This window comes from Dermacentor silvarum, chromosome 3, assembly GCF_013339745.2.
Source record: "Dermacentor silvarum isolate Dsil-2018 chromosome 3, BIME_Dsil_1.4, whole genome shotgun sequence".
In the NCBI taxonomy this organism is placed as follows: Eukaryota; Metazoa; Arthropoda; class Arachnida; order Ixodida; family Ixodidae; genus Dermacentor; species Dermacentor silvarum.
This window is the reverse complement of record NC_051156.1, coordinates 170,135,194-170,150,959: the sequence shown is the minus strand read 5'-3', so window position 1 is coordinate 170,150,959 and position 15,766 is coordinate 170,135,194. Positions and strand designations below refer to the sequence as shown.

Below are 15,766 nucleotides of genomic sequence, written 5' to 3'. Positions count from 1 at the left end.
TTGGTTTGCTACGTCATGAAAGATAAATACAAGTGTGTCGCGCAAATGAAACACAAATATAATTAACAGGTAAATACTATTGTGAAGCAGTGTACGTGAAACAAAAATAGCAGAACGAAACTGCCAAGAACACGAAAAAATATAATCAACACATCAAAACTTTTTAGTACTTATCCCTCGCACTATGGTACAAGGCGCAGTGTTTGTACCACAAGGTTATTTTTGGGGTACTAGCTCACTTTAATTCTACAGTTCAAACATTCCCCCTCACCCGCAAATTCAATATTTAGAACATTTTTAGATCAGCTAGTAAATTGTTAATTAAGGACTGGATCTGCAATTAGCTAGCATACCATAATGGCTGCGGCTGCTATGAAGCTTGATGGCCAGAAATTATTTTGCCTCTAATTCCCTATCTAATAATTTGAAACAGTCTTCGCAGATAGACGTAGTATTTCAACACGCTTTGAGGTTTGTTTGGGCTTGTTTTGACATGACTATCCGCTTGTTGGCGCAGTTGCATTTTTCCGTCGCGGACAACATGCTTTACAAGTACAACCTACCATTCTCGTGGCCGGCGCTCTGACGGAACTGAGAGATTGGACCTTGATCTCCGATCGTCTCATCAGGCTCACGTGCATGGGAGTGTCGCCGTCCTCATCTGGTTCGTTAATGTTCGCACCGGCTTCGACTAGCAGTTCGGCAAGGTCGCAGTGGCCTTTGTACACAGCAAGCAAGAGTGCCGTTTGTTGTTCGTCGTTCTTGAGGTCAATAGTGCAGCGGCCCTAAAAAAAAAAAGGGGAACGCGCAGGAAAATTACCACTTTCATAGCGTTCACAAGAGCTTTCTGTGGCGATGAATAACATGCGTGTTTCAGTTTGCCCGCCATATGCCGGATGTCATACCTTTAGTAAGCCTCGTCAGATTACGTACAACGTTTAGAACTGCTGGGATGAGAGTGAACAATGCTGTAAATGTTTTGTGCTACTTGGGGAGTGCATGGCGAACGAGCTTTGCAGACACATTGCTCATGCTCCATATGACTTAATGCGGCTTCCATATGACTCCATAATGCGGCTTCCGCGGGAAAATCTCGCCGACAAGGGCGGCAGAGAGAACGCTTCTCAACAAGGTGCGTGCTGCCGGCCGGCGTATACATTATTTAATGCAATCAAACTCTCGTTAATTCGGACTTATTTGGCCGCACATCGGTTAATTCGGACTACTTTCGGAGCTCGGTGAGCGCGGAGCGCCGCAAATGTGCGACGCAACAGAGCAAGAACGGCGCTAGCGTCCAACCGAAACGAAGCGGCGGAGTCCGCATCGCCACAGCCATCAGTTGAAATCGTACGTGAATGACAGCAACCGCGGAACGCTTCGAGCCTATTTGTGTCTTTAAAGCCTGTATTCTTGCGTTTACCGCCGCGCATAACACCGCGTTGGCCGCGGGATTTCGTAACTGCGTAGTCGTCATCCACGATCGCGTCGATAGCGGCCTCGGTTTTCTCCGCAGCGGTTGCGACGAACAGTAGTTTCGTTTTTACTCGGTACGCGCGTCGGCCGCGTGCCTAAAGAACTGCGTAGTCGCCATCGATGATCGCATAGATAGCGACCGCGGTTTCGACTGCAGTTGTTGCAGCGAATGATAGTTAATTCGTCCAGACTCGGTGCGTGCGTCGGGCGCGTGCCTTCAGCACCGCAAAGTCGCCGTTCATAATCGTGTCGATAGCGGTCACGGTTTTTTCCGCAGCGGTTGCGGCAAACGGTTGTTTCGTTTTAACTCGGTGCAAAACTGTCGAGCTTGAAGAGCACCGGCTACATCGCGATTATGTTTTCGCCAGCTCACTGGCGAAAACGTAATCGCGATGTGCGCGCGATAGTACAAAGCGTGTTTACATGCTTGGTCTACATGTTTTGCATACGTGCAGTGCTTGAAAATTGTTGTTTTGGTTATAGTGCGGTACCGCTTATAGTGCAGATATTCGCGACTCCGACGACTTACGTTATAAGCGGTCTACACTGTATTTGCGATAGAGCTATGGACAATTTATACGAAGTTTTAAAACTACAAGGAGTCCTTATGAAGTAAAAACAACTTGAGCATGATTTTGCAAAACTGGCCGGCTAAATTCGGGGCCATTAAGAAGGGAGGATCTCACTACATTGCGCCACGCTTGAAATATGTCGAAGCCGAGAGTCTCTTGGGGTTGAGAGCCGTCAATAAACCTCGTTGAGCATCGACGCCAAAAGTTCGTCGAAAATCGGTTGCTTGCGGTTCGGCCTTTACTTTTTTTGCATGGGCTACAGACACCGAGACCCCCATGATTTCAGGTAGCCCACTCTCTCTAACAGTTGTATAAATTTACTTCACTTGTCATAAGATTTACATCTGATCAAGGACCGATCGCTGCCTGCGCATGCGTAGTGTGTCGTTCTACATCACGGTATTTTGAATTCAAACCACGAAAAAAGCTATTTGGAACCTTGGGTAGCCTCAAATTTTCTTAAGCATTGAGCATTCATAAGGAACAACGAAGGGTAATATTGACGTTGCCTGTAATTTTAATGCGAAAGGTATTTTCATGACGAAAAACATGCTTGCCAAAACATCTGCTTAGGCTATGACAACCTTTCTCCAAGGCACCGTGAGCTCTTTCTATGAGTGTGCCTAGTGTGCTACACCTTATGGTCCGCCTACTGTGCCACCTTTTAGTGGCAATGGCGCCTCTAAACCTTGCCACAATGTTACAGCTGGAAACTTGTGGAATAAAGTCCGTCCTAATCATTGGCGTAGCCAGGAAGGGTGGGGGGTTGGGATATCGTAACTCTCCCCCCCCCCCCCAAATTTTATGACGAACCCACTCCCCTTCCCCCTATGCCACGGAACAGAAAGTTTGAGTAAGTGGGCTCCGAAAGAGCGACACGGATGAAAGGGTAAGCTTGAATGTGAAAGCAAAGCAAGGCGGTTCGAAGGGGGAGGGGTTGGAAGCGCATTAAACGCGCCAAGCACGAAGTTTGCGGATAGTTATGGACATAGGGAGAGCGTCTCGTCACTGCGCGATCGCTCAACACCAGACAGCCGCGACCAGTTGCCTATAGCTGCGGCTCACCAACGCCGTCGTAACACTGCTGCTCGATGCGGAGAGCCCAACCCAACTTAGACGGGTGTGAGGAGACACTACGCTTTCAAATCTCTCGGAACCAGGCACTGGCCCTTATTTTACTGCAAAGTACAGATGCCGTAATTTTCACAAAGGCTTCTACACAGGAAGCAGCCCTGTTTCGGACTGTCTGCCTCATAAATTCCTGAGTGTGATCAAATAACTTGCGTCACGTGATGACTACTATACCATGATCGCGAGGTACTTAAACATCTCTTCAAACAAGTCGACAGCAGGTGATCGAAAGTGAGTAAAACTTGCATCATATCATACTATCGAAGTCCTAGCGCAAAGCTCCATTCGTGTATTTTGAACCATAGAATATTATAGCATGCCCACAACGGCGAAAGCACTGTTCACCTTTCCAAGTCATGTGCCAGCTAAGTCATCGACATTTATTATATAAATGCATGAATTCGTCAATAAAATTTTGGATTTTTGTAATATCATTTTAAAAATGGCATAAGGATGACATAATTTGATGCGAAGTGGCTGCACGCCTTAGCAATGAAAAACTTTGGCAAAGTTCCGCAAAGCATTGTTTCGGCCACACAAGAACGTGCGTCCTCGGTGTTAAAGCATTCTTGTCCGGGGAGTGCTAGGCGTGTGTCTTTGCGTGGCATACAACCTCTATATATATGTGACCGAAAAGAAAGGAAGCAGAGGGCTCGGATGTTTATTAGTCATATCATATGAAGCTAATCTACAATGACACCAAGGACAGCATATATATATATATATATATATATATAGAGAGAGAGAGAGAGAGAGAGGAAGGTGAAAAAAGTGGGAGGAGTGGTGGTTGGCGGCGGCGCCCCCCCCCCCCCCCCCTGAAATAAATTTCTGGCTACGCCACTGGTCCTAATAGCTGCTTAACGTGTACGTTTATCCCTACACTGAGCTTGAATTGACCTCCTCTTTCGTTTCCCCATTCCAGCATTTCCTGTACATACGTCAAGACGTGTACATTACTCGGTTCTGAGTTGGACTTAGAGGTAGAAGCAGCACTGCCTCATTAAGTCCTGGAAAACATGGGCTACACATAACTGCATGACAATAAACTGTTACATAATTATTGTATTTCTTTTTTTCAATTTGCATCTTGCATAAGGTGTACTGATAATGGTCATACCTTCGTCAACAAGATTTTCGCGAGGCTATAGTAGTTGTTGAGTGCCGCCAGATGCAGAGCAGAGTAGCCGTCCTTTTTCTTCACGTCCACAAGCTCTGGCTTCTTCGAAAGAATCCTTTCCGTTGCACTTCAAGAATTGAAACAACAAAAACGTCAATCAAAGCAAATATTCAACCTAGTTTGATTAAGTATGTGCTGAGACTAGTTACCAAGGAGGACTCAACTACAATATTTCCCTTCCGACAGATTCAAGCCGTGCGCTACAAAGCAACAACCGACTGACTGGTATGAAGTTCAGCAAGCGACACGCAGACAGTATTTATACCAGCATCATCGCATTGCACATTCATGAAAATTCTTCATAGGCGCGGATCAAACTGGAGATTTGGTTCCTAAATTGCGGTAGTCCGGTGGTCAGCAGCAGTACGTCACATAGCTGTGGATCCAATGTAGCAAGAGTTTAAAATAGCACTGCTCGAATCACAGGAAACTTCTAAGTTGAGGACAAGCCCTCGAAACAGGAAGATAATTTGCTTGATAAAGTACGCAGTTTCCTTGTCTAGACGAAGCATAATGTTACACTTGGGTGGACGAAAGCATTTCTTGTAAACTGTATCGGTAAGGGGAGTAGTGCAGACGAAGTTATATTGCACCACAAATCTTCTAAATGGCTCATGGCATAATTTAGAGCACTGCATGAGCCGATTTTTTAAGCCCGGACCCAGCCCAGGCCCGTTTTTACGTTGGGCTGCCCGCCCGAGCCCGACCAAAAGTTTTATGGAGAGACCCGGGCCCGGAAATAATCTTCGTTACCCGCCCGGCCTGGCCCACCACCCCTTTACCTTAGGCCCCAGCTCGGCCCGAGCCCGGCTCGAAACCGGCCCAAACCCGGCCCGAGACCGAAAAAGACATGTTTTTCAGAGTCGAGACGCACGAGGATATCTCGCTGCACGTTACGTGCACACCACCAGAAAGTCCGAGCCCGGCCCTGGCCCGCGTCAAAAAACCCGAGCCTGGCCCGGGCCCGGGTCAAAAAGCACATGCCCCTAGCCCGGCCCGAGCCTGTGAAAAAACTGCCCTATCCCGGCCCGGCGCGGCCCAGCCCACGGGCCGGGCCCAGACTTTCGGGTAAGCCCGAGCCCGCGCAGTGCTCTAGGGCATATCATCATGCAAGAATGAAGACATTCACTGGGCAGACGACTACAACGTCGGCGTTAATGCATGGAGCATCGCTATGGAGGAAAACGACTGCGCCCGGTTCACATCCCACTCACGACCATCGGCCAACTCTGAGAGGACTACATTCGTGGCACGAATATGCAGCGTGTTGGGATCGCGGAAAGTGAGGCACAGTTTTCAGGGACAGACGTCGTTCCTGTCGACTACAACATACACAACCGCAATACATGGTCAGCGTGCCGCCCAGGTGAACGGTATGTTCAGCGTTCACAGCGTGTCAGATTGCGGAACCACTGCGACGCGAAAGACTACGGTGGTTTCACTAGCAAACATGGCTATTCCAGCGTTGCGCCCTGCTTAGTATCTTTTCTTTAAGAGAATGTAGGCCCGAGTAGGCTCATACATCGCGCACACGTACACGACATCCCAAGAAGGCTTACTGTGTGTTTCCTTTCAAGGCAGCTTGATGGAATGGGTTGAAGCTGCGCTTGTTCTTCACGGTAAAGTCGATGGTCGGGAAGTTCACGAGCAGATCAACGATCTCCTCGTTCCGCTTTCCTACAGCGTCATGTAGTGGCGTGTCTCCGTATTCATCCTACAGCAAACACCGTTTCCCAAATTTAGCAACAAAATCTTGAGAAACAAAGTGACCAGTGCATCATCCACACCAAACACTGAATTATCGTAAACAATGAGGCTAGGTTATACAAGTAAATATTGCTGAGCCAAATACAAAGCAGCTGAATATATATGGACGTTGTTTCATTCTGTGGTGCATCACTGGCTAAGCATAGGTGTCGTTAAAGGCGACCCCCGTCCCCAATATAGACCAATATTTATCGAAATTTCGGTAATCAATTATTGGCTACAGGACGTTATTACGCGCTTTTTGAGGATCTCGTTAGTAAGTAAACAGGCTGTCCTCAGCGCCTGAAAACTGACTTCGACATCGTTTTAAAACTGCCCTCAACGTCCCACACCATAAACGTGGATGAGCTCTTAACAGCTTACAATGCCAAAGCCACAGGCAAGCTTCGCCGGGTCACGTGGCGAATCCATACAGGAGGGTTCTTCGGGGGTCCTTCACCTGGCCCCGTCGCTAATATTGTTTATACGCCGGAGGTTGTAGGGCACCGTCTTGCGAACATTATACCAGAATATTTTTTTTTCAAATTGGTTCTTTATTAGATGAGATGGGAGTCATTCAACTGTCGCGCCACCATGCTGCCTAAAATTGAGCTTCTCTGCCAACCGTGCCAACTCTTTCCATCCGCCTTGAATAGCGACCGCAAGCTCCATTCCTTGTCTTCCATCTCTACTACTGCAGCGGAGCGCAAGGATGGTGTCAAGTCAGTTCCGCCTATTTTTTTTACTCTTTTTTTTTCTGCGTGGCGCACTTCCAGTTGCGGTAATGGTCGTTCTACATTGGTGTTTTATGGTGACTATGGCGTTTTGCTGCTCGACACGAAGTCGTGAGACAATTTCCAGCTGCCGATAACAAATAACGCTGGTGTACTTAAGTTTGTGTGTACGGTAATGAGACCCATGAGACCGAAATTAATCAGGAGCGACCTCACTACAGCGGTTCTTGTAGCCCATATGTAGCTTTTGCTTGTTAAACCTCATAATTTGGTTTGATTTTACCACCCCTTACTATCTCTCAGGATGGTAATTCTACATCAATCTAAAGGAAAACTGTTTCTCTTTCCTTCGTAGCACTACAAAGACCTGCATAGACCCCTTTGAAGCGAGAGAAGGGAGAGAGAAAGGGAGGTCAACAAGACATTCTCCAGTTTGCTACCCTACACGTGGGGAGTGGGATGGAGGAGCACCGCACCAAACTCAGGCAGATGATCTGTGCAACTCGGCAGATCTTTTTTTTATGCGAGTGTGCGGTTTTAAGCAATTCTGGTGAGGACGCACCAGGCAGAACGTTTCCATGGACCGTTTATGTTAGCCCGGCTGGACTGGCTATGACACTGAACAACCCCTTCTTTGGGCATTTCAGGTTGCCATGCCATTTTCTACCCCTTGTTTGCAAGCTGCATTCGTGCAAGAGGCATTCGTACATTCTAAACAAGGTAACTTTGATAAGAATTTACAGTTTTACTTTTGAAGAAGCGCGAGAGGGAAAGCTTCATTGCAATGTGGGTGTGAAGGCATAGCTTCGTTTGCCTATACAATCCTAGAGTTGGGACTAGGTACGAACGCTGCTCGCCGAATACACGACTTGTATAGGGCGTCTCAGCTAACACTAGCCAAACGAAAAAAAAAGGAATGATTAAGAAACAATAATCTTAAGACATACGGTATAGAGTGTTCTGACCACTCACGACCAAACATCGTAAGTTTTATTAAAATCGTTTTTTCTCGTGGAACAGCTTGGCTAAAGTTAGCTGGGACACCGTATACAGCCCTTAATGTTATCTGTAAATGTTTTGCCAGGGAGCATAACTGTTCTGCGTAATTAAACAATAAATCACGACGTAAATGTTGTACATACAATGCCGGCTCAAGTTATCTCTAAAGTGCACCAACCTCTTAGGGGAATATAGCGCACGATATTATATTCAACGGTTTCTTCGATTTTCTTATATATTTTTATAGTTGAGATTCTCCTATCTTAGGCCACTGGGTATGGGTTCATTCTTGGTCAATTCCTCAGCATGAGCATGTGCCACTGTGACATTAAACGGCATACAAGCCTTAAATGTATTTACGTATGTGTCGTTCTTTTGTGCCCGATGGGCCTCAGATCACCATTCTTCCGTCGACGAGCATCATGCAGTGGAGCCCTGATATGTCGGATCTGAAGGGGATCGCCAAAAAGTTCGATATATACGTAATTGTTTATATGTGAGTTCAATATATCCGGGTCTTCGTCCTCATGACACGAACAAGTATCAGCTACAGGCGGCGAGGCCGTGCGCGTGTCATCCACTATATATATCGCTGCTGCCTCGCTAACTCAAAAAAAGGTTCGCGCCAATGAGGTTCTGACATTTCGTTGGATCTTCACGTTGTTTTTTCTTTTTTGTTTTTTTATTAAGTGTGACGTTTTTTTTACCTAAAATAATCTCAAATTTACCGTGGACTTGCGATGTTTCGGGTGTTTCTTTTTTCGTCAGGTCTGAACGTAGTACCAACGTTAAAAAAGTTTCAGCGGCGATATTCACTCAGCTATAGCTCCAGGCGTCATGGAATACATGCTCAAACATGACACTACGGCTCAGCATTTCCATATTCTCAGCTCTTGCAAATTTTACTCCGATTTGCGTAAACTTTATTCGTAACCTTCCTTAAGGCCTCATATCAGTATTATTCAGGATCATTATTCCTTTTGCATTTTGGCTGTATTAGAGTCAGAACTGTCTTTACTCCTGACATATTGCCGGTGCAGTTCGTCAGCAATGTCGACGAGGATGCGACCAGATGAACACGATGAAAGAGCGCCTAGTTTGGAGCGTGCGTTCATCCTATTTTGTGCGCTGTAACATTCCTGTACGCAATCACGCCACTTCCTTCACGATTACAGAATTACCATTATTTAGGGCAGAGTGGCGCTTACCTATAAAAATGTGGAAATGTGCACTTTTTGAATGTTACCATGTTTAGGGCGCACAATTGACTCAAATGACACTGCCCATGAGGAGTAAACAAGATAGATCATCAACTACAAAGTAGGTGAAAACACTTGGCTGTATACAAACAGCACCCCAAAATATATTATTAATTGAAACTCAAGCATTAAACATGTTACCTGAGTGTTTACGTCCAGCTGAGCAGTGTACTTGGTCAAGGACCGCACACAATTTACAAACTCCTTGTTGACTGCAATATGAATAGCCGTGTACATTTTCTTGTTCCTGGCATTGACATCGACGCCGAAGTTTATCAGCAACTCCACCATTTCTGGTTGGTCACTAGAAAAAAAAAAGAGTATAGAAAATGGCATGAAAATCAAGCAGGAATATCCTGAGTGAAACCAAAAAACCGTTACCAAGATACATTAAAGGAAACTAAAGAGCCATGCCATATCAGTTTAGACTGGTAAAGTATCGTTTTTTTTTAAATTCCACCTTTATCGCCAACGACGGTTGCATATTACCTCAGAAATCGAAGGGATGATTGGAACTTATAGTTCTTGTGCGGTGGCTGTATCACTACTCTTGAACTGTTCGCAAAAACTCTCTAGTTCTTTATGTATGTCGCTATGACCTCATTCTTCATGGAGTGCCTCTTTTTTTTAAGCACTCGTTGGAGCAGGGAAGCAGCCGGCACCTATTCAAGTCATCAGCATTTCTTCACACAGTTAGAAAAAGAATCCCAACCTCCATTTTTTAATTGGCCCCAACACTACAATCCTCGTAGGTCAGTGACATCATGGTTGCAAAGTACTTTTATGTAGTTGGGTCACTTCTTCGCACATAAAGTTATATAAATTGTCAGATTGAATCCTTGGCGTACTTATATAGTCGGCGATAACTTAAGAATACAGTGGTAAGTGTAACGCTGTCCAACCCGAAGAAAATTTTTTGCAGAGTTGGCGAGGTTTAATCTGGGCGTCTCAGGAACTACGTTTTGGAGCACCAAAGCACATACAGCTGGAGCAGGGCAGTTTGATGGTTGGCTGAATTCTCACGTACCGAATTTGAAGATTTATAGCTAACTTGATGTGCTGCCCTCTGAGCTTGCAGCTTGTGAACTTACGCTTTATGCGTGCCGCTGGCGTACATGCCGGCCCTCATGCACGCATTTCGATAGACAATTAAAACAGGATAACCTACCCGTAAACGGCATAATGTAGCGCTGTGTCACCGTCCCTGTCCCCTTCATTTAGATCTGCGCCGGTCGCTATCATCATATTCACCGCAGACTCGTTGCCCAGGAAGCAGGCAGAGTGCAGAGGTGTCATCTTCAGTTTTGACTTTCCACTTCCACTGCCCTAAAAAGGACAATTCAAGCGTATTAGCAACATTTAGGTTCCGCTTCTTTCTTGCTGACTATTGCAATAAAATTATACGGCACTCGAGGTGCGTTCGCGGGGCCGGCATAACCGCCGTTACTGTCGTGCTGTCATGGCATCCATGGCGTACGTGGGGCCCGAGGGTGGAGGGTTAGAAGGCAACCAGAGGCACCAGAGATGTGCAGCGCGTTTGGCTGCAAAAACGACGAAGCCACGTGGACACACCCTCACGCTCTGCTCAATGAGCTCTGCAGCGGGCCACAGGGCAGCGTTCCGCCTCCCGCAGCTATCATTACCGTTGTGCGCTCAAGCATTGCCTTCCCTGCAGTGCAGTTGTGCATAAATCGGTCTGAGAGGAACGGACAATTTTTTTTATTTATAAATACTGCGATCTTAAGCAAGATCTTAGCAGCGTGGTACACGAATAATTTTACATACAAAAGAAAATAAGTACAAAAATTGGGAACTGCACTCAAAAGTTTCTTCACACAAGCGCTTCATATAAGCGCAAAAACAAGCGCTTCACACAAGCGAACAGATAAAAGGGGAAAAAAAAAGACGGAAAAAAGAAACGTTACTTCAGCGATTTTCTAATCATACAGGGAAACAGTGCTATTACTAACAATTTCAGCAACTGCAAAATGATTTTTATTAAAGATATGTCTCGAAAAGTGATATGAATCCTGTGTTACAGTTTTATCGGCCAGCTTATTCCAATCTACTATTGGAGGGTACACTTCAAGGTGCAAACGCGGACAGTCTTGCTTACCTCTATTTACACGACACTACAGACCTCATTGGTGCAAGCAGGATGGGCAAGAAGTAAAAACATACAATATTCGGAACACCAAGGAAACAGTAGTGCAAGTCAATAAAATACAGGGATGATCACTAACAGCAGACAGGCAGAGTATGGAAAACATGAATAGAAGGACACAATTATACAACATTGGCAACGGCATTTCCAAAATTTTCATTTTTAAACACTTCAAACTACTTCTGTCTCATCTCTTGCACCACTGAGGTACGATGCCTGCAATGCTGGTGGTAGCACTGCGCATCACGCAAGCGTTCTGAGATGCCTGATAGCGGAGAGGGTGCTGTTCCCGCTGCGCACCAGGAGTTGCCTCACGTTATGTATCTCGCCAACATGTTGCCCCTCTCGTATTCTTAGAACGCCATCTGAAGAGATCCAGCGTAAGGCTAGATCTTGTTATCACTTTGGGGACGGGGGGGTAGGGGGGGGGACTGTTCAATCTTTTCACATTGAAGCTGTCCATGACGATGCTCCTCTGATCAATTGCGGGAGTCGAAACATGACTACCTCGAGCAACTCACCTGTGTGGGCATAAGTAGATCCCGCATGATGCGCTGAAGAGCAGCGGGAACATCATCAGAATCCGAGTCATCGGCTATAAAAGCAAAATAAACGAAAGGTGCAAAAATCGTTATATACAATGCGGTGGCTAATGTACTACTTGGAGGCGCCAACGGACGATCTCAAATAAGGAAATAATTGCGCGTTCATCCGTTTCCTCATTTACATCTACTTTCCAATATGTATCTGTTCTGCTGAGTTTGCCATTTTTATTTTCACTGCACTAATGTCACAACATTGAATTGAATTCTGGGGTTATATGTGCCAAAACCACGATAGGATTACGAGGCACGCCATAGTGGGGAACTCCGGGTTAATTTCGACTACCTGCGGTTCATTAGCGTGTACCCTATGCACGGTACACGAGTGTTCTTTTGCATTCCGCCCCCATCTAAATGCCAATGTCGCAGCGTTTCGATGCACTTATGATTGAAAACTAATTTGTATATTTCATCATTTTTTTCCTTCGCTTGTTCAGCAGCACATTAATGCGCAAACCATGTACCAAGTGTCTGGCAACTCCCACTACATTGGTAATCGATTCAATCATGTCGACGCTAAATGCTCGTCATTGTTTTTGTGCGTGTTTGCACGCGTGTGTGTTTATTTGCTTCTTTCGAGGTGGTATTTCTGTGTAAGTCATTTGACAACCAAATCATTCAAAAAAGCCAGCGGGGAAAGTTGCCAAGGTTCCCGACGTCTTCAAAGCTCTCGCTGAATAGAGGAAGAGGACAAACGCGTCAGAAATACGTCATAAAACATCACTATTTTATACTTCAATGGCCCCATAACCAATATTCTCATTGTTAAATGACATGAGGGTATGCACGTTGTTAAATTCTGTGGTTTACGTGCCAGAACTACGATCTCATTATGAGGCACGCTGTAGTGGGTGACTCCGGATTAATTCTGACCACCCGGGGTTCTTTAACGCGCACCCAATGCACTGTACACGGGCGTTCTTGCACTTCGCCGGGATTTGAACCCGCAACCTCGTGCTTAGCACCGTAACGCCAAAGCCACTAAGCAACCACTGCGGGCAGACATGTACATTATGCAATATAGGAGTTTTTAAAATGAAGTACTTGAGTGGAAAATGTCCATCCCGCTGTGTCTTTTCCTTCTTTTCTCACCTGCCAATTCATTCGCTAGCTTAGTTTCTCTTTCTTTTTATTTGTGCTTTATTAGGCCACTGCCAATTCCCTAATTACACCATGCAACCTCACTAGCTCGAAGGTGCAGCAAATGAGTTATCATAATGTCACGTTGTAGTGACGCTAAAAAAGTAAGCACTAGTTTTCGACCCCTACGTCAATATGAACACAGCCAACGAACAATCGAGTTGTGAGTAATAGTTGAACCGCTTGTTCTTGCTACATGACACTTCGCGCTATTATCATATTGTCACGTTGTAGTGACGCTAAAAAAAGTAAGCACTAGTTTTCGACCCCTACGTCAATATGAACACAGCCAACGAACAATCCAGTTGTGAGTAATAGTTGAACCGCTTGTTCTTGCTACCTGACACTTCGCGCTATTATCATATTGTCACGTCGTAGTGACGCTAAAAAAGTAAGCACTAGTTTTCGACCCCTACGTCAATATGAACACAGCCAACGAACAATCCAGTTGTGAGTAATAGTTGAACCGCTTGTTCTTGCTACCTGACACTTCGCGCTATTATCATATTGTCACGTCGTAGTGACGCTAAAAAAGTAAGCACTAGTATTCGACCCCTACGTCAATATGAACACAGCCAACGAACAATCGAGTTGTGAGTAATACTTGAACCGCTTGTTCTTGCTACCTGACACTTCGCGCTATTATCATATTGTCACGTTGTAGTGACGCTAAAAAAGTAAGCACTAGTTTTCGACCCCTACGTCAATATAATCACAGCCAATGAACAATCCAATTGTAATACTTAAAATGCTTGTTCTTGCTACCTGACACTTCGCGCTATTACCTCTCCGTACCATTCCCGGCGGCTATACGTCGCATTATACAGGTAACAACCCTGACTGCTGTACCGTCAACCGCAGAAGCTTTCGCAGCATGAGATCCCGAGAATACATGCGATTCGATTCGAAAGGGAGTATGTTGCCGCCAAACCCTCGCTTTGGCTACCAAGAGAACAAACTGAGCGACAAATTCACAGAGTTCAAACTTTTTCAGTTAATTTTCGGCCCTCAATTTTTTACTTTGTTTTGCGATCTGCTTTACGCGCGGTCTTCCATAAGCTTTACGTCAAGAGTGATGCTGTATTGGCAGACTGCCAAACACAGATAAATCTATAATTTCTGCCCATCTATGGTGTTTTAGTGATGCGCATGCCAAATACAACCCACACAGGTTTCCTTTGTTGCTTCGGTGTAGCGCTGTCATTGTGAACGCTACCTCTACTATTGATGTAATCCGTATAGGCCCATCTCGCATGAGCAGATGGAGTCGATGCAACACACAAGCACCGCACCTTCTTTACGTTTGTTTGTGTAAAACCAAAGTGTCCGCCTGCTTACATTCTGCATCTTCATCCGATACAGCCTCCAAAAGATCAGGGTTGAAGCACCAAGCGGGTCCATTACGGCACTTGACTTTGAAGTCGCCATCAGAGTCGATCTCGACAATCCTACCGACTCGTCCAAGTGCCTGAAAATTCTCGCAAATATTTCACTCCATTCTGAACAGAAATTTCATATTAAGAGATGATCTAGCAATGGTATAATATATACATGTATGTAATGCGCCAGTAAAATAAAAACACTGAATTGTAGTGAACATGACTCGAAGAATCGTTTAGTGTTGTGATCTGTTTGACGCTTGTGGCTACTGTTCTTAAACGTGGTGTCGTGGGTGCCAGACCGAACACACAAGAGAGGCGGACTGACAATGGTGCTTCACCCCCTCCCCCCTTTCTCTTATATGTACTGGCGCTAAATAAATTAGAAAGAAATACGGTTGTGAATCTACAATATCTTGCAGCTGAAGCATCTCGCATTGTACGTTAGCTCACTCCAGCTACTGATGCACACAATGCTCAGTTTATGGCCCCATGAACTTTTGTGATGAAGGTGGAGCGATGAAGTTAGGAAATTCGCAGGCGCAAGTTGGAATCAGCTAGTGCAAGACAGGAGTAATTAGAGATCGCAGGAGAGGCCTTCGTCCTGCAGTGAACATAAATATAGGCTGCTGCTGCTGATGATGATGACGATAATGATGAACTTTTGCGCAGATGTCTTGCACACATTACGGCTACTTCAGTTGCCAGTTTACATCATGCTTGTTCACGAACTCATATGAAAAACGCACTTTTGGGTCTTTCATCAAGCAGTCAGCCCTGAAATGGGTGTATGTCTATTTGCCAGAAAAGAAAATTATATTTTTGCTCTATAAGATTCAAATGCTACAAACAGCAGAACGTAGAAGAGTAGCTACTAAAATGTGGGTAGAGGGAATATGTATACGGGGTGATCATTTCTAAGTATTACGGAATTCTTAAAACATCGCCTGTGGCAGATTGCATAATTCTTGTCCTTGAGCTGGAACGAGAAGTCGAAACACATTATTCAAGTCAAGTTTATTTACAACATGCACAAAGTACAGTGTTGAAGGCCACCCTGGCAAGAAAGCTGTAAACATATACAGCTTGACGAGGCCAGCGGGCCACCACCAGGCAACAGCAGCAGCGCACACAGCCGCAATAGAAACTATAAGCTTTCGTAAGTAGCTTCATTAATGCAACACGTGGTATATATGCACTTCCCTGGGCATGAATACATGTGCATACATGTATAGGCATTGCGAGCGCATTGAAATTCGGGTAAATAACATTAGCGCCACGGGAATATATACTGTTACACTGTTAAAAATGAACATCAATAAGAGCAATAATTAAAAGCAAGTAACAGTAAAGAATGTGCACGTGCAACTTACAAGAAACGAAATGAATA

General features: G+C 45.2%; 1 protein-coding gene across 3 annotated transcripts in view; it reads right to left on the bottom strand.

Moving 5' to 3' along the window:
- Positions 1-15,766, bottom strand: part of LOC119446077 (E3 ubiquitin-protein ligase mind-bomb) — an 89,285-nt gene that overhangs the window by 12,176 nt on the left and 61,343 nt on the right. For all 3 annotated transcript variants that reach the window (XM_037710415.2, XM_037710417.2, XM_049663879.1), the window contains 7 exons: positions 14,336-14,465; positions 11,777-11,850; positions 10,260-10,417; positions 9,233-9,395; positions 5,913-6,067; positions 4,294-4,420; positions 564-785 (listed from right to left, as the gene is read on the bottom strand). In XM_037710415.2, the coding sequence (XP_037566343.1) occupies positions 564-785; positions 4,294-4,420; positions 5,913-6,067; positions 9,233-9,395; positions 10,260-10,417; positions 11,777-11,850; positions 14,336-14,465 (1,029 nt within the window). The remainder of the gene's footprint in view (positions 1-563; positions 786-4,293; positions 4,421-5,912; positions 6,068-9,232; positions 9,396-10,259; positions 10,418-11,776; positions 11,851-14,335; positions 14,466-15,766) is intronic.